Raw genomic sequence first — 25,829 nt, forward strand, 5'->3', positions numbered from 1 at the left:
TCCTCAGGCCAGGAATAGGCACCGTCTGACTGACTGGGAGGGTCAGTCCCAGTGTACACTCCAGCCTGAGATAGTCCACAGAGAGGTACTCCATTATTCCAGTTGGCAGGAAAAACTTGGCTTGAGTCTCAGAGTGTTCCTATGGGTGAGGCAAGTAAAGCTTGAATAGTTGTACTTTTAATCTAGTGCTAATTAACGGCCTCTTAAAAGTGAAGTGTTACCCAGCTCTGTAGGAGGGAAATGGAAGGCAGAGCCTAGTGTGAAACTCAGCGCTCTACTTGTACCTGACCAGGCTGCTGATTTGCACTCAGGACGGGCAGCTCCTCAAGGAATCACAAAACAAATTACAGCTATGGAACAGCAGATCCCTGGATGCATTTTAGAAGCAGGGCAGTGGTAAGATAGGAGGCTGTTTAGCAAAAGACTTCATGCCAGACCTATGGCTATGTCCTGTCCATGGCATTAATATTCACGGTACCCCAAGTCTGAAGTCAGCAAGGTAAGTTCCAAGACTGGCAGTATATTCTACTGGGAAAGTCACTGGACTTGACCTGGGTCTGAATCACAGTCTGCCTCTTCACTAGCTGTGTGGCCTCAGATGATCACCGTCCCTCTGCATCAGCTTCCCTATCTGTAAACCAGGAAGGTTGGACCAGATCAGCACTAAAATCCTTCCTAGCTCTATGGTTTTAATTATTTTTTTAACCACCTAGATTGTGGTTGAGTCTGCACTGGAGTAGCAGAAGGAACCTGCACTTGGTAATCGGCCCCACCTTGGTCCAGTTGATGACTCTATCCCAACTCTTGTGATCGTGGGTCACTCACTAGCTACTGCCACTCTGTTGAGCTACCACTCCCTCACCTGGTAAAAGAAAATGACAGTTTATGTTTTAAAGGGCTGTTGTGAGAATGAAAAGATATTAATGGAGTATCTGTAAAAGTACCTAATTCAGAGAATGTGAGGTGCTCAGAAAATGTGACTTCACTGTAGAGGGCAAAGGGCTCCTTCCCCTCATGCTGAACTGATGCAAATTTTTCAAGTTAATAAGGGGGCGTATTTCAAATCTGCACTGGCGATTCAACTACACTGCTCAGCTTCTTAATTAAAAAGCCTATTGGAAGAAGAATGGTACTGCTGGAGGGATAGAGGCAAAACTCTTACACAGCAGTGTATCCCGCTAGAAAAGCTGCACATAAAACCTAAAGGATAATTGTTTGATTAATTAGGATGCATCTTGACTCTTTTTGAGAAATTAAATGGAGTCAAGATTTATATATTATTTATATATAGATAATTATCTATTAACAGGTTATTAATAATTACATTATTATCTATTAATTATATAATCTATGTTATTAATATATTATTGATAGATTATAATTATTAATAGCATGTTAATAGATAATATATTATAAATAATATGTAATTATATACTATATATAAATTATATATATATATATAAACACAGAAACATGCATTTTTAACTATTCCTGTATATGGCTAGCATAAAGGGATTTTTACTTCAGGCCAACAGTCATTAACTCAAATAATTACAAAATTTAAAATAAGCCATAAGTCTCATTGGTAGGTAGAGGTAATATAACACATTTGAAGTTAAAACTTGGTCTTTGTAAGCATGGGGAGGCCTCAGTTCAGTCCTGGTTCCCCTCTTGTTAGTTCAGTGACCACTGAGTCATTTAGCCTCTCAGCCTCAGTTTCCTCATTAGTAATAAAATGATTGTGTTTGCTGCATTGTTCTGAAGGAATGATGGATGTAAAACACTTAGCAGACTTTCAGACAGTCCATAAACTTTACGTAGAGGTAAATATTTTAATATTACAGTAAATTAAATGTATCTGAAGGTTACCCTCATTTTTGTGACAGAAGGATTATATGAAACTGGTGAGGAAAATTAAATGTTTATTTCCCTCAAAGGAAAATTATTTAGTAACTCACTGAAATCCTGAGTGAAAACATGAAGAGTTTGTGCGAGTGTCAAGTCAAATACGCATCTTTCCTATAAAAATAGAACCAGGATTTACTTAAGGTGATTTACTCAGTGTACCTGGCTATAACTACAGTGCCACTGTATATTTCCACAGAATATTAAGATTTAGATTTCATTCACTCATTTATTCACTCACTTACTCATTAGACATATATGACATCTACTGTTTTTTATTACTGGCAGCAATTATATGAGTAATGAGTGCAAAGATGAATCAGTCATGAATCCTGCAGTCAGGTAGCATGTGGTCTGAATGGAGAGATAAGGGATGTGAAAAGTAACACAAATATACCGAAGAATAAGGTAAATAGTGCCAGAAAGAAATGGAGTGCCAGATGTTTAAGAAAAGACTGCTAGTTGAGAGGACTTGGTTGCTGCAGGGTAGCTGCATAAACGTGGTACAACATTGGAAGGAAGAGTGAGAGGTTGATACCAGCAGGAAATTCAAACCACGGGAGTGAGGGGGCATTAAAGAAATTCAAAGGTCGAAAGTGATCGATCTGTCCGTGACCCTTCAAGTAATAACGCAATATTGGTTCTCTTTTCTTTCTGCCTTAAATCATGTCATTTACCAGTAACCATGGCTCACAGGTACTTCATTCTTATGGAGGTGGTAGGGTATGGAGCAGAATCTCCTTAGAGATTTGAGGGAAGCCAAGATGGAAGAAGAAGGTATAGTTTGAAAGTACACGCACCACCCCCGTCCCAAATTCTAATATACTCCTTACTGGGAATCCCTGATGACATTGTCTCAGAAATAAATGTTCTGCCTTTTGAAAATCCTGAAATAACCTCACATTGCTTACCCTCAAAAGCTTAAGCTAAATGAGTTTTGTAATCTCAATATAACTTTGTATAACAGCCTTACTCCCCTTCTGATGTTTGATGCTGACAGCTTTCAAAACCCACCATCCTCAGGGGTGGGGAATAGCTCACTGCTTAGCATGCACGAGGTCCTGGGTTCAGTCCCAGCACGTGAATACAGGAGGAGGAAACAAACAAAAAACCGAACCAGAGATCCACAATTTGACCCAATTAGAAATCCAAAATTTACTGAAGGAATTTATACAAAAAACAAAAAAAGCTCAAAGATTGCAAATTGGTTTTTGTAATTCTACAGTCTAGATTCTGAATTAGCTTTTAACATCTGCTGAAATGCACCAATTATCAAACTTTCATGGCTTCAATCAATAGTGGGGCTCAAATTAGATTTACATGTGGGAATTCCCCTAAATTTAAATAAGGTACCCCCTTAGGGAAGTACCTTAGAGGAGTTACTTAGGGGGAGTTACTGAGGACACTTTTGGATGTGTAAGGAAGACAAATAGGTATACCTCACCTTAATCATCAAAACTGATGCCTAAAATTCCCCATAGGCATAACACTCATTACACTGAAATATTCTGTTCTGGGTATGGATGCTCTGACCCAATGATTAATAAATTAAAATTGAATTAGGTTTTGGTACTTACAATTGGCTTATCAAAATGGAACCACATGGACTTTGTCTCCTCCCATTAGTTAAAATAGTTAATACGGCCCAGATTAAACAGAGCCTTTGAGGTTTAAAACCCATATACAAGACCTACTTAGAAAAAAAGTGATTATCCCCAGTGCTTCATCACTTAACAGCCCAATTTAGCCTATTCTTAAACCTGGAAAGACTGAATGAAACCTCACGATGGATCACCACAACCTTAATTCCGAGGCCCCGCCCATTAAGGGTTCCATACATACCAATGGTTGAAATTACAGATTCCATCCTATCAATAACCAGTAAATACTTTGCAGTCACAAACTTGGTTAAAATGTCATGCTCAGTGCCTATTTCAACAGCCTCTCACACAGTTTGCCTTCAGCTTCAAAGGAACACCATCCCCCTTTAGCTGGCTACCCATAAGGTACCTCAGTAACCATGCCATCACATACAGTCTTTACAGAGAAGGTCTTAATGCTTTCTCCAGGAGCACAGGATTGACATCACACTGATCACATCCTCTTCCAAAGAGATTAATTGGACACAGTCATTGAGGACACACAAACATTCACAGAAAACCTCACAAAAAGGGATGGGCCATTGCCCTATCTGTTGTAGAAGGTCCTGCCGCCTTGGTTAAATTCCTGAAAGTTACTTAGCTGAGGACCACTGCATCCCAGACACTGTCAAAATCAGCATCTATAATGTTAAAATAAGCCCAACTCTTTTTAGGTCTTTTTGGATCTAGAGACAACATATTTCTCATTTACGAATTTTATGTAAGCCCATTTTTGCCACTACTCACAAATCAGCCCACCTTTGGGACCCTCGGCAACAGAAGGCTCTAGAATCTACCCAGAGATACAGCGAGTGCTCCAATTGGTGAGCCCAGCGACTCCCTCACTATAAAGGTGTCAGCAGTCTCCTCCCATGCCTCCTGGAGGCTCTGGACCACACGTGGTAACCATAATTTGCTCGTGGACCTCCGATACAGAAACAGCCCTCCCCATCCCCATGCTATACTCCATTGCAGTGCAACATTGGGCCGCACACTGGGCTCTCCTGGAAACAGGCTGTGACTCTCCATACCCTGCTGCCCACTGCCTTTGATCATGGACGCAGCCCCCTGAACTCAGCACAAACACCGAGGCCTTCTTGCTCCATCACAGAGTCAAACCTGGCCCTCCAGCAGATCCCATCTGTAAAGGGGGTGGGGCACCCCCCTCTCCAGAATCTTTTGCCAGATGCTGTGGTACTGAAGAAGACCACCCCTTCCCTTTCCCAGACCCCTTGACTACCCAAATGGCCAGCAAAGGGATTTCATATACTGTATAGATGGCATCACCACAATCATATGATATGGAATTTGCTGCTTTTCAGTCCTTAACTAAGACGTTCCTGATCATGCTGACCCAAGAGTCAGCACAACTGGCCAAACTTCATGCAGTCCTGTTTGCACTGGGTGTCCAGGCCCACTGTCAGCCCCATCTGCACACTTCTACAGACTTGGTTCATTGCCAATGATCTGCTGATATGGTCTAGCCAATGGTAGTGACAATTCCTTATCCAAGGTTGCCTCTTTGGGGTAAAGAATGCTGGGGATCTCTTGTTTCACAGATACCCAAAATATAAATCAAGGTCACATATGTCTCTACACATAGTAAATCCACAATAAAAGGCCTCACTAAGATGATCCTTCTGTTCAGAGCTCCAGACAATATTGATAGTGACCAAAGCACTCCTTTCACGTCTCAGAATATATAGTGCTGGGCTCCTGTACAAGGCGCTTAATGGAACTTGCATTTCCCTTACCACCCTCAGACTGCAGGCCTCGTAGCGTGCCAGAATGGGTGACTTAACAAGTTCAAGTTCAATTAAATAAAACATGGCACATTTCAGTCACCAGTCAATTATCCAGGGTGAACTGCAATGAAAATTCTGACTCCATATTTGACTGATCTCTGACAGCTTTTTCAAGCTCCCTTTCTGCCCCCTTCCCCACTGGCCCCTCATCTGGGCAAGCCTAGGTGCTCCCACCTTTGGTGCCAGAGGGAAGTTCAAACCACACGAGCCCCAGCCAGCACATGGACCCCACTCCACCCCACTCCACTCCACTGGCCATTACATAAAAGCCAAGCCGGTCTCTTTCCCTTGCTCTCTCAAGCCATTTTTGGTCCTGTTTGAGAGCTGCCTCTACTCTCTCTCCCCCAGAAAGCTGCATGATGAGTGACAAATCCTTTAAAACCCTGTGTGTGTGTGTGTGTGTGTGTGTGTGTGTGTGTGTGTGTGTAGCATCATCTGAACCAAATATTGGCTGGGAGTCCATCCCACCACTCCAGAGTGACAACAAGTGTTTACAGTTAAATATTAAAAACTTCATAATGTGATAAATTTAAAAATTTATAAGTTTAATTTCTGAGCAACCACATGAATAAAACCATGTGCTTTTGTGAAATGACATTTCATATTTACACTTAAAAATAATAACTCTCTAAACCTCTCAGGCCCAAACATCTGAAGCTTGTTTGACAAATTGAATAATTCTGTTAAAATGTTAGTAATAAAGTTAAATTAAAAATATTACACTCAACAAGTGGAGAGGAAGTGAGCATGCATATTTCCTCACCTAATCCCGACTCTGGGACTGGATCTCGGAGAATAAAACTTGCATTGATGACAATGAGGAAACGCATGGTGCACGTACAAATGACACAAATACCCTGGACCCTCCAGAAAGGCTATTTAATAGTTAGCTAAATGAAAGAGGCAAATTCTAATAAAGGAAAAACTCTACAAATATATCTTCCTCCCTTCTGCTCTGGTGACCATTGCCACATAGGCCCGTTTTCCTCCTCAGTGACATGGGGATAGTAACTCCACCCTACTTAAGATGTAATAGGACTATTCTTAACGTCCCATAACATTTTACAATAATGAGCAGACTAGGCAGCCTATCTGAATAAGATAAAGCCTCTTTAAATAAAACACCGGAAACAATACTGGGTGTGGCAGGGGAAAAGTAGCTCCCTAAGGAAAGAAGTTACAAAAGGAGAACTTTATTTTTATGCTAGGAGACTTGTTTTTTCCCTATGACTTCCACTGCCCATGCAACTAGGTCTCAAACCTGCATTTTTCAGATCTTACCTTCCTTCTGATCACCAGACTGACATATATCCAGTTGTCCACTTTATATTGCCAACTGGTGTACCAGTGGTGGGCTGGTGTGGTCAATGAAGATATCCCTTAGAAACCTTACACTGGGCATATTCAAAACTGAACTCAGCTCTCCAATACCTGCTCTTCTGCTTTTGCTGCATTTAAGGAACACCAGCACCCACTCAGGCACTCACATCAGAGACCTTGGGAGCACCTCTCACCTCCCACCATTCAGTCATGAAGTTCTCATCCTATTAGCAGCTTAATATTGCTCACTTCCCTTTATTCTCTTCTTCATCCTCATGACTACTAAAATTTAAGCTCCTATCATTTCCCTCCTGAAATACTGTTACAACTTCCGATCTGATCTTCTTAACGCTAATCTAGCATCTGGTCTACCACACTTCCTCCCATTCCAAGTTAAGCCCAATCCCACACCAGCCAGAGTCCAATTTTAAAATGTAGGTGCTAATCATAACACATAAAACCTTTATATGGCTTTAAAATGCTCCTGGTAAAAGGAAAAAAAATCCCTAACACTGTCTACTGGGATTTTGTTTCTGCCTATCTGTCTTTCTAAGTGTATCTCACCACTGCCTCCATCCCTCTCTTTTTAGTACTTGCTTTTATGCTACCTAAAATATTTTCCCTCTCCCTACCCACCAATGTCCCCTAAATCTTGCCTCCTCCAGGTCTTCTGGGTGCCCTTCCTGATCTACTACACAGTTTGAGTTAGGTGTCCACACTCCCTTCTGTTTCCTCCTTTTAGCGTTGACATATTGCATTCTGGTTTCCTTGTTACCTATCTCTCTCCAAGGCTAGACAGAGCCACTTTGAATTTACACAACATCTGACACTGTACCTGAAACACAGTAGGCACTGAAACTGCTGCTGGATAAAACCAGGGCAGGGGGTCAGCATAGCTCATGTGTTGATGTATATGAACACTTTGGGTCACATTTAGCACCAGCTGGTTACGCTACCTCCTGTTCCTCCCACCAGCTGCCTCCCTGAATTACTGATGGCAGCTGCAACAGAAAAGCGGGATGTGGTTGAAAGGTTGGGGAGTGGTTCCCTCAGATTTCATTTTCCTTAGAGAACCTTCTCAACTGTAAAATAATTCAAAGTTGGTGTTCCCTTCTGGAAATTCAACCTAAATTACGCCTTGGTGCAAAGTCACCACTGGAAGAGAAGTCTCAAAAAGGCTCAAGAAAGCTTTGATTGTGTGGTGTGTAACCTGTATCATGACATATTACAAACAAAAATGATATACCTTTGGACACATGGTCCCTTGAATGGCCTCTCAACACACTTTCTTGGACAGGGAAGGGAGAAGAGGGAGCTAGTGTGCGTCCTAATCCTGCCACTAATGTATAATTCCCTTTGAGCAACTTGTTTATTCTCCATGGGATTCCATTTCAACATCTGTATTAACAGAGTTATTGAATGAAGGATTTCTCCAGTTGTAAATGTCTATGATTCTGGTGTCCCAGACCTCAGGGACTTCTTGAGCCAAGAGCTCCAAAAGGAGCCTTCCACATCCCTGGGCACCTGTGGGATGGGAGAGAACAGAAGTGCAGGTCCAGGGACCCTAACGAGGCACCCTGGGGTCTAGAGCTGGTGTGTCAGATGAGGACAGCCAAGGCTAGCTCCAACCCAACAGATCAATGGTCACATCCATCTCTAAGGCCCGCCTCAGAGCCTGCACCCTGACCCAGAGCCAAGGTGTTGCTAGGAAACAAGTCTCTGGAGCCAGCAGGCCGACATCATGAAGGCGGGAACCATGCTGGTCTGCCTGCCTCTTTCCCTCGCTCTTCCTGATCAAGTACTTCTAATTGTTTCAGGACGAAGAGAACCGCCTCTCAGAGAGAACCCTCTTTTTGGAGTGCCCACTGTGGTTAAACAATAGCAAAATGTAGGTGGTGAGAGGACTGGAACAAGAGAAGATGAAAGAAAGAGAAAAGCAAGAGAAAGTGCCTTTTACCAGCTGTATGTCTCTGGATTATATGTCCTACCGGCTCTGAGTCTGCTTCCCAGGCGTAAAGATACCAGCTTGACAACAACAGGGCTGTATTGAGGATTCAGTGAGATCATGTATGCGTCTCCTGCCGTCCTGTTCTCAGCACATGCCATCTGCGGTTACAGGGGGCCAGCAGGGCATGTGGACCTTGGAGTCAGACAGACCTGGGACGGAATCCTGCTTCTGCCTAGTACCAAGCCACGTGCCCTTGAGCACATGAGTTTTCTCATTTAGACGATGGGGATAATTATCTGGACCTCATTGGGATGTTACAAAGACAGTGTGAGACCATGTGGTTAATTGGTTCATAGTAAGGAACAGAAAACAAGTCAGTCATTGTTGCTCGCTCCTCTGTCACCCCTCCCCCAACACACACACACACACACACACACACACACACACACACACACACACACACACACACACTCCTACACATTCTTCTCGGCCAGTATAAACTTAGCGTACCACTGTGCGACCATGCTCCCCTGTGCTCCGCTGCTGGGCTCCAGGCTGTGCTTCCTGGTAAGTCTGCCCCCTAAATCCCACCTCAAGGTTCAGGCAGGACTCAAATTCACAAGCTGGCAGATCAGCCTGGGAGGAACAGCCATCGTTTTAGAAGGTCTGGCAGGAAAAGGGCTTAGGCTGCTGTACTCAGGACTGGGAAGAGCTGCGTCTGTGTGCTTTTTGTTTTGGAAAACTAATAATAATAAGCATCATCACTGACTTGATCGTGTCTCACAGAAACAAAGGATACCTGGAATAGCATTTCCCGGGCATGTCTTCTGTGTCAGGTGCGGTGATAATCACTTGACAAACATTGTTTCACTTGATTATCATAACAATGCTGTAGGGCAAGCATTGTTATGCCCATTTTAAAGGTAAAGGAATTGAGGCTCAGAAAGCCCTAAGTCACACATGGGCAAATGGGACAGATGTCTTGCACAAAGCTTGATCTGTTTGTTGTTATTTGTTGAGAGGGACACCTCATAATGAACAGGCACAAATGACTGACTCTGTGTTGAGTTCCTACTGTGGGCCCATTCATCACATGGCATCATACCGTCTTCACAACAACCCTGCAAGGTCCAGATGTTTTTCCGACAATTCCCCCGGAACCTCCTCCCAAACCGGCCCCTCGGCACCTGAGACAGGGCCTGGCATACACTAGAGGCTGGAAGCACTGGTGTGGAAAGACGGGGGCAGTGAGGAGGGACAAAGGGAAGACATGAGATGGGGAGGGAAGCACCCTGTGGGGTGAATCTGGGGGTGAGGCTACTCTCAGGTGGAAGGTTCCACCTGCTAATAACGACCTGGGGAGGCAAAAGCTCCCATCTGTGTATCTTTGTTCCCTCCAGACCATTTTGTTCTCCCATTCACCTCCGGGGAAATTCCACATCCTTAGTGCAAGACAGATGTGAGAGAAGGGTCCTATCTAAAATCCTGCTCCCTCAGTCCCTGTGTGGCCTTTCTGGGAATGAGACTGTGGTAGGGGAACAAGTGGTCCGGCCCCAGTCTGGATAGAATCAAGGTCACTAGCTTACAAGAGTGTCAATCTCTTAATGCTTCCCCTAACTAGAAGGACAATGGGGACAGGCTCCGGTGCTTCAGGAAATGAGGCACTTGTGCATGAGTGTGTGTGCACATGCACCCCAAAATAAAAAAATATGCATTTTGTCCATGAATGGCTCTGCCATCCGTGAGCATGTCGGGGGCTTTGGCAACTAGGATTTTTGAATTTGCTGTAGGTTTTCAGGACAGGGAAGACCAAATAATACTTCTAGCTGGTTATTAAATTGCACTCCTTTGCAATTGCAGGTTCTAATGGAGTACATAAACTGACCTCAACATTCCCATCCATAGAATGGGAGTAGCTAGCCCAGATGGGAATGGTAAACACCTTACACACGAGTCACCATCTCTCACTCTCACACTCACAACAGACATTGCTAAGTGATGCGTTCTTTCCCACTGAGCCTGGTCCTGACCCAGAATCTCTGTCAATGCAGCATGCCAGGCAGTCTCTACCATTTGATCATAACTGACACATACAGAGGAACTCAGGTCGGGCTAGATGACTGCTGAGGCCTCTTCCAGCCCTGACGTTTTAGGGCTTTGGCTTTACCTTATAACACTGCCCCTAAGTTAAGACAGAGAAACCAGTTGTGCAGAGGGGCATCGGTGAAAAAAGAGAGTACTTCCACCCCTGCCTGAGCTGCGGGACTAACCCTGAGTCTCAGCTTCCCCCGTTCTTTGAACTGTGGATAAGAGAGACAGAAAAGGAGAGCAAACGGTTCCCTTGGGTCTGATGCCAACATCTAAAGAGCTCTCTGAGGCTGCTGTGGTACAGTTGGACGAACACAGTCTTTGTGATTAAAGCAGCCTGGGTTCAAATCCCTGCTCTGCCGAGTTCCCTGGGGCGAACTCCTGCGCAATCATCTCACCCGTCAGAGCCTCAGTTTCCTCAAGCGTGAAATGCAGATAACAACGCCTACTTTACAGGCCAATTGTGAGGAGTAAATTGGATGAAATAATGTATGTGGAAGTGCTTTGCGAGACGCTCCACACTGAGCACAGTGGAGGATTATTATTCTTGGTATGCTTCGCACCAATAGGAAAAAGACTAGGGTGTTCCGTTCCAGATGGACTCAATCTAAACTGGAGAACAGATGCTTTTTTTGGTAATTTCATCTGGTGGAAAGGGCAGTCTCATGGGTCTATTTGTATTTAATGAACCACATCCTGTATCATCTTTCTGCAGGGTTCCGAGGAAAAGTGAGTTGGCTCACTCCTCTGGCGCACTGCAGGCTAGAGTGTCCAGCTCATAGTTAACCTCCTCCTGCCCTCTTCAAGAAAAAACACCACCCTAGAGCTAGACCCACCATACTAACAGCTGCACAGAAGCCAGGGTGCTAGGAGAGGTGCGAGGGGTGCACAGCCACTTCCCACCAGCACACTGGGACACTGGCATAGAGGAACACGGCCAGGCTGAGACTAACCCATGTGATAGTTAAGAAGTCAGAAGCTCAGTGTAGCTGGAAGGCAGAGAGAATGGAGGCAGATGGAGCTAAGGAGGTTGACTAGGGACACATCAGGTCTCTGAAAGCCCTGAGACCATGGGAGGAGCTTGGAAATTAGCCTCAGGGCCATGACAAGGCATCCAGGAGTTTTCATCCAAGGAAGGACATGATGGGATCTCCATTTTAGCAACATCCCCTGATGGTTGATTTTTTTAATGTAAACTTGACTGGGCCCCATGAGGCATCCAGCTATTTGACCAAACACTATTCTGGATGTGTCTGTGAGGGTATCAGTGAGGGTGTTTGGGACCAGATAATCAGCAGACTGAGTAAAGCAGATTGCCCTCCCTGATGTGGGTGGGCCTCATCCAATCAGTTGAAGGCCTGAATAGAATAAAAAGACTGACCCTCCCTCGAGTAAGAGAGAGCTCCTCCTGCCTGAGTACTTGAGTTGGAACATCCATCTTTCCCTGCTTTTGGACTCGAACTGAAACATTGGCCCTCCTTGGGTCTCATGCCTGCCAGCTTTGGAACTGGAACTCACACCATTGGCTCTTAATCTCTAGTTTCCTGAGATCTTGGCTTGAAACTTCTCAGCCTCCAAGGAATTGGATCACATGAGCCAATTTCTTATAATAAATCCCCTTATGTATATTTCTGGATATATGTATATATATATGTATGTGTATAAATATATATATACACATATATCTAGAGATATAGAACCAATTATATATATCTTTCATATATATATCATACATTATAAATATCAATGAATATATCAATGAATATATACATGTGAAAATTATATATAATAAGGGGATTTTTGTCTATCTACCCATCTCTCCTGTTGGTTCAGTCTTTCTAGAGATCTCTGACTGCTTCATGTCCTTAGAGCTGTGCAGTCTGGATTGATGGGGACAAGAGTGGATGCAGGGCAACGAGGTACAGGGCCAAAGCTAGAGTCCAGATAAGCCATGATGGTGGCAGCAGTGAGATGGAAAGAAGTGGATGATTTCAAAAGCTATTTGGAAATTAAAATTGGTAAGACTTGGGATGGTTTGCAGATGGGGGGAGCGAGGGAGGGAGAGATGTTGAGAAGGATTTCTAGGTTTGTGGCTCTGCCTCTGAACAGATACAGGTGCTTTCCACTAGAGTAGTGGAAAAGTACTGGGCTGTGCGGGGCAGTTTGGGCAGATAGGGGGCTAGCATGACAGCAAATATCAGAGGAAAGAAAGCCTGGAGGCAGAAGTACACATCAGTGTAGAGAGCCTGGCTGAAGGCTTCCACCAAGAATATGGCTGTCCTAGAAAACTGCACTGACTGGTTTAGTGGAGAAGGATGAGCCTGTGAAGGAGACAGAGAAAAGGAACAGACAGGAAGGAAGGTGGGCAGCCAGCAGGATCTGGTCTCATGGAAGCAAAGAGACAGTGCCTCAAGCAGGAAGTTCCTGGACATCATCAAATGCTGAAAATGAAAAGTCAAGGCAAATGGGAACTGAAAACTGCCCAGATGATTAAATCACCAGGGAAGTAGACCAGCACCCATGCAGGTCTCAGCTCTGAGATCAACTCCATGTCTGGTTGGCATCTTTGAAGCAAGTTCCCTCCGGAAACTGAAAGTCTAGGAGAGTTCTCCAGCTTACATCGGCCCCTTGGCCACACCTGTCCTCACAAAAGGAGGTGACATTTGACTACATCTTTCCCTTCTCCTCCCCCACCCCAACCCCTGGGCTGTCTTTCAAACAGCCAAAACTCCTTTAAAGAGTAATCTAGGAATGTTTCAGCTGACATTCAAAAGTGCATTGCAATTCAAATGGAAATGCAGGAATTCATTCCCTTGGACAGTCTTGGGAAATTATAATAGAGATAAAACACCTTTTAAAGGTGGCGGCAGGCATTTATCTGTGGGGACATCGCTATGCTATAGACTCCCCCAGTCTGAACTCAAGAGCAGTTCAACCTTCACATGGAGAATGTCCTTTCATCAGGGTCACCGAGTCTCTAAACTTGGAAAAGACACATTCATTGCATATTTTTTCTCTTCTACACTTTCTTTTCTCTCCATTTCTCTTTGTGGATTTTGGTTTCCCTGTGTGGGCCTCTCTTTGTTTTTCTATCTCCTCCTATCTCCCTCAATCTCTCTCTGTCTCTGTCCCTGTCTCTGTCTCTCCCTGTGTCTCTGTCTGTCTCTGTCTCTGTCTCTCACACACAAACAGAATGAACAATTCCTTTACATGCTCACATCCTTTACTTCCACAATCACTTTCTCCATGAAAAAGAGGCAACTGAGAATTCAGGAAACCTGTCAGACTGGTAATTTCTGCATTCATCACTATCCTCTCAGAATAGAGAATGACAGGGGATGACAAAAGTGCAAGGTCATAGAGCGCTTTTCACATCTCTCCCAAGGCTCCCTCTCACACTGGCTGTACACCACTGATGCCCCTCTGCACCCCAGGCCAATCTACCCCTGTCTGAGTCAACAGACAAGGGAGGGGAGTAAATTAGCAGTCATATCTCCCCCCGCCCTCATATACACACATGTGCACCCACCCACCCACACACACACACACACATCTGGGATCATGGTTACCTGAGTGGATGTGGTGGCCATAGATGGAGGCAGTGGGTTGGATCAAGACAATAATTAGGTGCCCGGCTCAGTGCTGGGTGAGTCCATCATTGATGTGTCTCTGCTTTTATTGGATTGTGTATCTTGCACACAGGAAAATTAATCTTAGAGTGTGAATCAATTTGCTCAAGATCACACAGCTTGTAAAAGGAAAGCTGGGATTGGAACCAAGGTCCATCTGACTGCAAAACCTGTGTTTTATCTCCAAATGAGGAAGTCTTTATCCAAGACGACCAGAAGAAGGGTAACGTAATACACAGAGTCTTAATCATGATGTAAGACTCATGTATCAAGGTCATGGCTAGGAAGAGTGTATGAATATCAAGTCAAAGAGTGAAATGAAGTCCTGATTATGAGAGAGGTAGCTTTTCAAAATAGAGGCGTATCAAGGATGTAGTGGCCTACAGTAAATGTATCAAGCTGGGACAAGAGACTAAAAACTTCACATGGTGCTGAGAGAATGGCCTGGGAGCAGAGGTGATGGTTAAAGGAAACTGACAGACTGAACAGCTTCCAAGCTAATCACACCTGGGTCTGGAGCGTCCAGGGATGACGTCAGCTAGTCAAGTTGCCTTTTAGGGCCCAGCTCTTCCTGGCTTCTGCCAGTACCATCTAGTTGACTTGTTCGGTGCTCTGGCTCCCTCTCGACTGGTGTAATGCCCATAATACCCACTTGGTGATAGGAAATCCCAGCTCCCTGCCTGACCTTCTTAGTCCTCCTTGGTGTGACCAGTCCTCACTGGAATCATCGTCAGAAGCTGGGTCTGTTATCCTAGATTTCATTTTGCCCTGTTACAGGGAGTCCATACACAGGTATGGACCACCACTCCCCCTTCTGCACCTAGAGCAGACACTGCTAACTGATCACAGCTCTCTTTCCTGATGATCCCTATGACATCCGTCAGGGGTGCAGACAAGCCACTCCCCAAATGATCAGAAAGCTACAGGCCACCGTACGATAGTGACTAGGTTCCCTACCATGTGCCGGCCACCTCCTTTTTCCTAGCTGTCTATCAGTGGATTAAAAAAAAAAAGGTCTATAATAAGAATGACAAACTGTTGGAAGGCTAATAGTGGCTGGACCAACATGAGGACTGCAGCCTCATCTTGCCTCCTGCAGTGCCCCAGCACGTGTCACGAAGTCTGCGGAGAAGAAGTACTTAGGAAATACCAGTGAACCAGGGATTAACGAGTGATACATGTGACTTTTTTTTTCCCCTGTGGCATGCACACTTTGAAGCACTTAGGGGAATGAGAGTCAAATAAACCTCGCATGGGAGATATTTTAATCAGGCAACTCACCCCAACCTCCTTGACTTTCCAGTGATTTCCAGTGGTCTGATCACAACAGTGGCCAGACCCTAAGTAAGCCTGGAAAGGCTGGGACTTTTGTTTTTAGTGTCTTGGGGACACTGGATGTGGGTTTGGGCTCAGGTTGGAATTTAAACACCATCTTGTTCAGTAAAGAACTCTGTGGCCCTGACCATTCCCCCTTTTCTCCTTTAAGTTCAGGTTTCCCTTCTCTAAGAGGAGGGGTGAGTACCCTTGCCTTCTTTGCCCCAAGGAGTAAGGGGAGGGCCAAAGGAAGGCCATCTGTAAACTAGACAAATGTCTGTGGTTGTTATCCATTCCCTGTGTGGTCTCTTCTCCCGGCCTCCTCTTCCAGCCTTGGCCCTTCTAGTCAAGGAGAAACCACTGTCTGGGGATAAACAGAGATTTCGAAGACTCCTGGAGCCCTCCGCCCCGACCCTCCTAGGTTGAAAGGCCATTTGCAGGGACTGTCCTTTTCTAGTGACATAGCTGCTTCTCAGGGACAAATGAGGACCACACGTTAGCAAGAGCTGTGGCCAGGACTGCAATCCTCGGCTGATGCCCACATGTTCACTACATATTAAGCTACTGTTTTTTATGTGTTTAGTGCATGAGAGGTGTCTTACCAGTATCCTCTCATTTCACTCTCCCAAACGCCATCCAAGGGAATTACTATTCCTCACTTAACACACACGAGGAAACTGAAACATAGAAGTTACTTTGCCTGAGGTTACCTGGCAGGGATGTAAGAAGCAGTATCCGGACTTGAAATCTTATCTGTTCCACTTTGACACTGTTCTGTTCATCCTCTTCCCACAGGCTCTGCCCCCAGAGTGATCAGCTTCCAAACCCAGATGCATCCTGACCTGGTCCCCACCGAACCCTGGTTTCGCAGATGCCAGTGACACATAGTTGACACAAAGATGGCAGGGTAGAGAAGGGACACACGCCAACCATCTCTGAGCCAGAGTTCTCTCCATTCTTCAGGGGAAAGTTCTCAGCTTCTCATCCACCTCCTCCCCAGCATCACTTCCAAATTTAAAAAGTAAAACCTTAGTATTTGAGGTACCGTCCAAGTGGTCACATCAGGTGGAGAAAGAGAGGAAGAAACACACACAGACCAATCAAGCTGGCCTCAGCGTATGCCTACACTCTTCTGGGCAGCAAGCACGGAGGACGGAAGTGAGAAAAGTGCCTCTGCACTGGAAGCCCAGTGAGTAAAGCTACCGTCCAAGTTCATCCAGCAAATCTGTGGCAAATCTGAAGGCTCCCTGAGTCTCTGGAGGGGGCCCCCAGCTGCTTTCAGCATTCTGTCTGCCCCTTCCCCACCTTACTTGCCATAGGTTCCATGCATCCACTGTATAAGGAATGGGATTTTCTGGAGTAAACAAGCCCAGGGACTGAAGGCAGCTGGGGACGGATGGTGGGATTCAGCATCAGAGCGGTGTCCCAGGCCCCAAATGCTGGACAAAGCAAATTAGTTCAGTAGCCACCGTGAGTGAAGGTTTTTATAAACATAACCTAATTGTGTTACTTCAAAGTCCGAAAGCTTATTGCCCTGCTTAATGATGTGTCACGTTATTTATAGGGTAGCACAATGAGACTTCTATTGATTTAATGCACTTCCTTAAAGACTGTCATTGTCACAGCCATAAAACGAAGCTATTCCCAGGCAACTCAATTATTCCCCTGCGCCTATAAACCACCCTGTGCCCCACACAGTCGCACAAAGACAGGAGGGAGGGGTGAGACCACGACGGGGGATGCAAGCCCCCCCAGGGACAAGAGGGAAGGGTTCTGGAGAAGACAAAGGCAGGTGGACAGGGGCTTCATTCTGCGCGAGAAGAGCTAGACGGGGAGTGTGGAGCACCCCACCCCGTCTCGGCCCTGCCCAGAGGAGCTGCATAACTCTGAGCCAGCTTCCTCCTCCCTCGGGGCCTTAGTTTTTCCCAGCTGCAAAATGGGAGAGCTGAGCCCAGTGAGACCTGTGAGGTCTGTGAGTCGCGGTTGATTTGGTCTTGGACACCGGGTGGCTGGGCCACACGAAGGAGGTGCAAGCTCCTTTTTAACATTGCTTCTCGCCCTATCCGTCAATTGAGGGTCTTTCTTTTTAAATAAAATGGTAATACTATTAACAATGATAACGGGAAGACGTCCTTGCCCTACTATGGATTAGCTGTGTGTCTATGGGTACTTGACCTGGCCTTTCTGAGACTCATTTTCTCCTCTGTGAAATGGGGATGTGCAAACATGGACCTGTTATAATACATAACACATATATGCAATATTTCCATCTGTTTTAAAATGCTGCTGCATGAACCACTTCCCTTTAGTGTAGGAGGGAGACAGGACTAGCTAAAGTGCCCATGTCACAGAAAGGGAACACTGAGGCAGGAAGGGAATGGATTTCCCAAGGTGAGTGGCAGAGACTGGTCTCCTGCTTTCTGGTCTGGAAAATTCCCATCCTGATAAAAACTGAGAATCGGAGGGAAATGAGATCTGGTGACCCTCCCTGAGGATAAAAGCCTCTGCATGGAGAGACTTGAAACTGTCCCCTCAGACATGAGGTGATCATTCCTAAAGGAGCCGGAGCTCTTCCTGGGCTCTTCCAAGAGGCCCGGAAAGAAGGAGATGTCAAGGAGACACGCTCCACTCCCCCACAGCCTTCCCCCTGGCAGTTGTTTTGAGTGCAGAGAGTGCAAAACAAGGTGCCTGCGGTAGAAGCTTCCAGAATTCTGGAGTCGAGAACACCCCTAGGGTCTCAGAAAATGCCTGAACTGAAAGTATCCTGAGAAATTATTACATGGCCCCTCATTCTGTCCATGGTGAAAGTGAAGCCCAGAGAGGAGCAGGGACTTGCCTAAGGACACCCAGTTGATAGACGGCAGAGCCAGAATATAGCTCCCAGGGCGCTCGGTTATCTCCCCAGCCACCTCGCCCCCATACTAAAGGCTGCCACCTCCAACAAGCCCTCCAGGCTTACCTTTCTGGTACTGGAGCCACAGCTGCTGCTGGACCTTCTTGCTGGGAAAGTGGATGATGCAGGTGAGCTCGGAGCCATAGAGGGCCTCTGCGATGTAGTGGGAGCCGTAGTGCTGGATGAAGGACAGAAGCTCCTCCCGACTGCTCTCCTTGGTCAGGATCTTGAGGACGTTGGTGAAGCCTGGATAGAGGAGGAGCACGTGGAGGTGGTCAGACTTGGGAGGCTGGGGGCCAGCAAATGATAAGCCTGGATTTGGTGCCTCATCCCTCACCGTGGTGTCAGCCTGGTGGCTGTGCCAGTCCGAACACACACAGCATTTCCTCACTCACATCCCAAGACAGCTGTCTCCAGTGGACATACGAGACACTAGGACGGAAAGGGAGCTGACAACAGAGGAAGAACTAAAGCTGGCGACCTGGACCACGGGGACCCGAAGATCACAATCTGGAAATCGGAGCTGATGTCTACTGAGCAACCAGCCTGTACCAGGCACACTGCTGGGTGTTTCAGCCACTTTGTCTCGTTTAACCTCAGCCCAACACTGCAACCCCGACCGTAATGGGCCCCGTTGTGTCGATGAGCAAGTTGGAGGTCAGAGCCTGGAATTGATCTGCCTTGGTCCTCCAGCCAGAGGAGCTGGGACTCCCACTCCCTTCCGTTCTCATCTCAAAGCGCATGTATTTCCCACTGAACCCGTAACCTAGGGCTTGAACTGTCCGTGGCCGGAGCCTCGCGGCTGCGCCCAGGCTCAGCAGACATGCTCAGATCTGCTCCCTGACTATCTTTCTGCCACATCACCTCCCATTCCAGCCCTGACATGGCCTCCCTAAAACAGTGGTATGTTCCTTCTCCTGCCATGGTCAAGGGCCTCCTTGCTGCTCCACTGTCTTTAGTCCTTTGCCAAAGAGACATGAGTGGTCAGAGCCCAGCACGGGGCATTCACAGCATGCACTCAGCAAGCACGGCTTGCCTTTCTCCTCTTCCTCCAATAGGCGGGTCACCAAGCTACTCTTTCAGGAGTCTTAAGACCTTCTGGACTCCTCCTTGCTATGGATAAAGCCCAATGACCTTGTCTGGGTGTCTCAGACTCCCAGGGTCATCTCCTGTGAGCCACCTACATCAGGCTTTCCCTCCAGACAAATCAGTTTTCCTATTTGTTTCTGTGATCTTGGATTTCCATCATTCTTCATATCCCTCCACCACTCCCAGTACACACACACACACCCCCCACCGTGTACCTGGAACGGCCTCCCACTTCCTCCCTAAGTCACACCCATGATTCACGGCCCGGGAAGCCACCCCTCCCCCCAGGGGTGGGATCTTAGCTGGGATACCTACTCTTCGCACCTTCAGCAGGCACCATCTTGGAGGCAGAGGCTCTGTCCCATTTGTCTCTGGGCCTGCACGTGCACCTTTCCCCACCCCCACCTCAGCCAGGCTCCCGGCACAGCTCCCGGGACACAGCAGACACATCACCACCTTATTACAAGAACAACTGTTTCCATGCCACATCAAAGTAAAACGCAAAAGAGCAAGCTCTTCTTCAGCATTAAAAATGAGCTCCGATTTGCCAGCGTTTGATTTACAAGGCGGTCCTCAGGAACATCATTATTGATTAATTAAAGCAGATACACCTTTGTAGTTCTACTAGGAACACTGCAGTCTTATTCACAAGTGTGGTGTAAAGGTGTGGGTGGTGGTAAAAACAGAAACGGGGCTCAAAGAATGAGTGCTTGATTAGAACAACCCCTCTCCATAAACCTGTTAACTCATGCACCTGGGTAATTAATACAGCAGAGTTAATGATGAGATGGTTTCTGTTAAGTAAGAAATCACATCATGGAGAAGCCCTGTGGTTCTTTATCCAGGCAGACTACACTGCCATCAGATCCCTGCTCTGCTCCTGTTCTGCCAGTGACTAGCTGTGTGACCTCGGGCAAGTTACTTAACCACTCTGACCCTCAGTTTTCTTTCCTGAAAATAAAAAAAAGGGGACAAAGAATGTCTTTTTTTTGAGACTGATGGAAGTCCTGAGATATAAAACATCATAAAGTGCTTGGCAGATGTCAGCAGTAATTACTATTTTTACTTCCCAATTTCCAGGCTAAAAGAGTTCTACGTTGCTCATGAACAAAGTGATGCTGAAAAAGAAAGGATAAGAAAAGAGCTGGCCAACAATGAGGAGGCACTCGGACAGCAACCCACGACAGTGTTATGAGTAAAAGCCGGGGTAGAAAACCCGAGGCCAGGCCCCATCTTTCCAGAGTCCTTCACTCATTCCTTATTTTTCAGTTTTCATTTATTTTTTAGCCTTTCATCAAAAAGGAGCACCAACAATGTGCAGGAATTCAGGGTCTAGGAATAAATAGGACTAAAGCCCTGCCTGCAGTTCTCACGTCAGTTGGGGAGACGGACAGGATTCTGATATGAATCAAGCACTTGTTAGTGCTTTAATATAGGCAGTCAAGCACAGGGAATTCCTTGAGTTACTCTGAGGGGTACATGAAATGGAGAGGCAGCTCCAAGCATTGCAGGATGTGCAAGCAGATCCAGGCAGAGGGAACAGCATGTGCAAAGTCACAAGACATGAAATAAATGTCCCATGTTGAGAACTGCAAGCCATCCCCCTTAGCCGAAGCACAGGGTTTATGTAGGCAAAGTGTGGGCAATGTGTGTGTGTGTGTGTGTTGGTGGGCAGGGGGAGCAGAGAAAGCCTTATTGCTATATAGATGGGCAGGAAAAGAAATCAGCCAGGAGAGACAAGAGGAATCAGTGCCTAAAAGAACTTACAAGCCACATGCCTGAAATACTGGCAGAACATAAATGTGACTGAAATTGTCACTTACCCCTCTCTCCTATTCATCCCACCACACCCTATTCAGAGCCTCTCTTACTCCCCAGAATGGACAGCTGCCCTACTGCTGTGTTGACCTCCTGCCATGTGTGGACATCAATGTCTGTTTGCCAACCACCTGCCCTCCCTGGGAGTTCTTTGATGGCAGGGAGGGCGTGGCCTCACTCCTTCAGCATCTCCTTTGTCAGCACTCGGCCAGATCCTGGGGAAGATGCCCGGCATCATGCTTGGTCCCCTGGCTGCCGGGCAGCGGTCCTCACCTGCTGAGAGGGTGATGGTGCTGAGCTTCACGCGGTACAGGTTGCTGCGGACCCGCCACTGCTGCACCATGGGGTAACCCATGGCCTCGTCATACCTGATGTCGCCTGGAGGAGGGAACAAGAAGCCCACGTAAGCCCACATCTAGAGGCCTCACCCCACAATCCCACCCCGCAGCCCTGGCCTCTGGGCAGAGGCTCGGCCCTAGAGTGCGGGCTCTCTCTGGGGCTGACAGCTTTATCTGGATCCCACCTCCAGACCTCTTCCCCTCCTGGCCTCTGATCTCGGCTCCAAACCTGTCTTTTCTTTCTGCCCCACAGATTACATGGCCCCTTTACCCTACAAGCAAGAAGGGATTTAAAGTTCCACTTAGTCCTGAGGGCAATTTGCCAGGGGATGCTAGACGTCATGGTGCCTCAGTTTCCCTATCTGATACCATGACTCCCTAGGCTGACCTTATTTCATAGGTGCCTTGTGAGACTCAAATGAATTAATAGCAGCGGAAGTCCTCTGGTGACCCAGAAATGCATCCCTGCAGACTGGGGGCCAGTGAACCCCAGCCGCTCATCACATTGCCTAAGGCTATTTTACACGATGATGGCAGAGCTGAGCAGTTGTGACAGAGACCGCGTGCAAAGCCTCAGACATTTACTATCTGATCTTTTATGTTTGCCCACCCCAGTGTGGACCATTGTTTCCTAACATGGAAACACGAGATGTCCTTTGGAATCATGTAAAATACCCGTGTGGACAGATAAAAGGTTCCCATTTCAAACAAGACTGAGAAACTGGCTGAACAGAGTTGAACAAAATTTTTAAAAAACTATAATTTCTCAGGACCTTGAATAAATTAATATGCATTTTAAAGGTACATGAAGGTAGTGTGTAGCATTGCACAAACTTCTTTGGTCAAGGAGCCCTGCTTTTAGGGTCCACTGGAACTCACGTTCCGCAGAATGCATTTTGCAAAACACAAGTGTAGATAAAACATAAACAAAGGAAAAACACACAACAAAACGTTAGCAAGTGGTTAACTCGGAGTGACGGCTGTGTTAAAGATTCTTGATTTCTGATTTATATTCAGCTCCGCTTTCTAAATGTTCCTCTCTGATCACTGCATACTTTCTTATAATCAGGAAAAAAGATTCACGAAAAAAAATGCTAATCACATCAGCAGTTAGCAGTATTGTTGTTCTATACCCTCTGCAAACGGCAGGCACATTTTCTATCCTTCTCTCTTGTCCTCTGGTGAGGAGGTACTTAAAAAGATATTTGATACCAAGATTAAAATGAGAATCTCTTTGGAACAAATGATTTCTTCCTGGACATTACTGCAGTATTAAAGTCCATTACTGTCATTTTTTTTTTCCTCCACAGCCTTTTCAGGAATAATATAATTTTTTAGAGGCTTTCATTTGAAAGTAAAATATTCATGATCCCCAAAGGTATGTCCACTGGAGCGAGGTTGTTTTGTTATAAATATGTCCTCTCTGTTTATCTGCTCTGCCTGTCCTGTCTTTCCTCTGCGGACACTAGGGAGAGGAGGAGAGCGGGTGGAAGAGAGGGAGGGGGCTGTGTTTCGAGTCAGGGCAGAGAAAACAGTCTGCACAGGAAGACCAGACACCAGCACCCAGGCAGCCTCTGCCCCATCTATTAGTGCTTGTCCTAGTTCCGAGCAGTCTTGCGGGGGGTGTCGGTGACCGGGGCCATACCCAAGACAGGGAGGCAGAGCGCTTTGCTGCAGGCTGTTGATGCAGCTCATTCACTTGGTGGCATTGTGTCCAAAAGGAAAAAGAAAAAAAAAAACTATCTCTTTTGATTATTAAGAAATTCACAAAACCATCTCTGTCTCTCATCTCTAGGCTTCCCCCGTAAGTGATCATCACTCTATCCTCACTTTCCCCCATCCCTGGTCCTTCCTGGGTTCCAGCCAGGAATATAAGCCCCTTCCGTGAAATGTCATCTTCTTGAGGTCAAGGCCATGGTCTATATTACGCCTACTCCTGCAGAGTCAAAACGGAGCCTGGCACAGAGTAGGCTCTCAGTAAATACCTATCTATTGACTCACTCACTCACTCGCATCCCATTCCTGACCGCAAGCTCATCCCTGGTCCTTCCTCAATCCCTGACCCCCATCTTACCTGACTCCATCCTAGACCCCCACCCAAGGATTAGGGGTAAAATGAAACCCTGGGATGAGGGAGGTTATTTTTTCTGGTAATTAAGAAGAAATTAACTCTTAAAATGTGACAGTTCCTTTATTAGGACACCTCCAAAGATACCTGAATTGAAAAAAAAATCCTAACAGTGTGTACCACTAATGCAGAACCACAAGGTACTGTATCACAAAGGCAGAGCCAGGGCCCTTGAATCTTGGGAAAGTCTCCCAAAAAAAGAGAAAATGAAGAAAAGCAGAGGGCACCCTGCAGTGGGATGAAAACATGAGCCTCAGGAGAGCCTGCAGAAGAGAGCTTCTCAGTAAAGAAGAGACAGGCTGGGGGGGAGCGGGGACGCAGGGAGCCACAGAGTGGAGTGAAAAGGGCAGGAGACCCGGAGCCACGGCAGCTGGTTCTAGTCCTTGTAGATTTGCTGTGTGACCTTCAGCTGGTCCCTTTACCTCTCTGAGTCTAGACTCCTCATCTATAAAATGAGAAAAAAATAACACCCACCCCACAGGATGGCTCAGTGCCCATGCTCATGAACAAGCTGTGTAACTGAAGTGCTTTCAAGTGAGAGAGGTTCCTGGTTGGGGTGGTGGGGTCCACTTGGTTTATTTTAAGATGAGTTAAAAATGAACTGCATGACCTCACTTATAGGTGGAATCTAAAAACAGTTGAACTCTTAAAAGCAGAGAGTAGGATGGTGGTTGGATGGGGAAAATGAGGAGATGCTGGTCAAAGGGTACAGAGGTTCGGTTATGTGGGATAAACATGTTTTGGGATCTAACCAGTGACTACAGTTATTAACACTGCATTTGCTAAGAGAGTAAACCTGGCCTCAGCTCAGAGCTCAGGGAAGACCCCAGTTCTGCACAGCCAGCAGGGGCCCAGGGAAGGGCAGGTCCCTTTCACACCCCATCCCCCTCAAATGTGGAGGCCCAGCGGACGTGCTGAGGGCTGATGTGTCCTGGAGACCAGGCACGTCGGCAGGGAGGCCTGGGAGGGGCCCAGCGCATGTGCCTTACCAGTGAGCCGCTGGAGGTCCGGGAGGGGCTCGGAGAGGACCCCCCTGCACTGCTCCTCCACCGGCAGCGGGATCACCAACAGCCCGTCGGCCAGCTGAGGGAAGTCCTTGATGAAGTTGTTCTCCCTGTGGAGAGGAGCAGAGACACTGCCAGATCGAGGAGGACGTGGAGGCTGCGGGGGCGGCAGGGCAGGAGGGCAGGAGGTTCGCAGGCAGAAGAGAGGCTCACGAGTGGGTGGGCGGCCTTGCTGCGATGCCTCTGGCTCCCTCAGTCCCATCTTTGAGAACATGGTGCTAACAACAGACTCTAGACTCTGGCAGCAGGGGCTTGAATCAAGGCTCTCCACTTACTAGCTACACAACCTCGAGTAGGCTCCCAGTCCACTCAGAACTTTAGTTTCCTTGTCTATAAAAGTGAGATCTCAGGGTAGTTATAAACACTTCGTGGGATAAAGCTGCCAATTGCTTAAGACACAGTCTGAGGTTCTATAAACTGTAAATATGGTTGCTAAATGTCCCCTTACATAAGCAGTGACTATGTGAGCCAGGATGTGAGAGATCTGAGGACAGCATGGAGTGCTTGAAGAAAGACGGGGTGAAGTTAAAATGGAGAAGGGAAGTCTGGAAAGAATAGGTGTTTGTGTGCTAAATGGAGGATCCTAAGAGATCTTTTGCATCAAACCACTCCTTTTACACATGGGGACACTGAGGCCCTGAGAAGGGGAGCGAATTGCTCACAAACAATGGCTTAGACTCAAAACCAGGTCTCCCCACTCCTAGGCTAGTACTCTTTCTTGCCCTAACTTCTGCAGGTGCCTCTGTCCCTTCCCTGCAGGGCCAGCCCAGGAAACAGAAGACAGACTCTGGGGTACCCTCTGGGCACTGAACCCTGAACAAAGGTAGTCTTAAGGGGAGGGGAAGGGTGA

At 46.6% G+C, this 25,829-nt stretch overlaps 1 protein-coding gene across 9 annotated transcripts in view; it reads right to left on the bottom strand.

The window, feature by feature from the left end:
• Nucleotides 1-25,829, bottom strand: part of ASTN2 (astrotactin 2) — an 800,822-nt gene that overhangs the window by 199,585 nt on the left and 575,408 nt on the right. For all 9 annotated transcript variants that reach the window (XM_032478291.1, XM_032478290.1, XM_032478299.1 and 6 more), the window contains 3 exons: nt 24,905-25,029; nt 21,723-21,827; nt 18,609-18,788 (listed from right to left, as the gene is read on the bottom strand). In XM_032478291.1, the coding sequence (XP_032334182.1) occupies nt 18,609-18,788; nt 21,723-21,827; nt 24,905-25,029 (410 nt within the window). The remainder of the gene's footprint in view (nt 1-18,608; nt 18,789-21,722; nt 21,828-24,904; nt 25,030-25,829) is intronic.

This window comes from Camelus ferus, chromosome 4, assembly GCF_009834535.1.
Source record: "Camelus ferus isolate YT-003-E chromosome 4, BCGSAC_Cfer_1.0, whole genome shotgun sequence".
Taxonomy (NCBI): Eukaryota; Metazoa; Chordata; class Mammalia; order Artiodactyla; family Camelidae; genus Camelus; species Camelus ferus.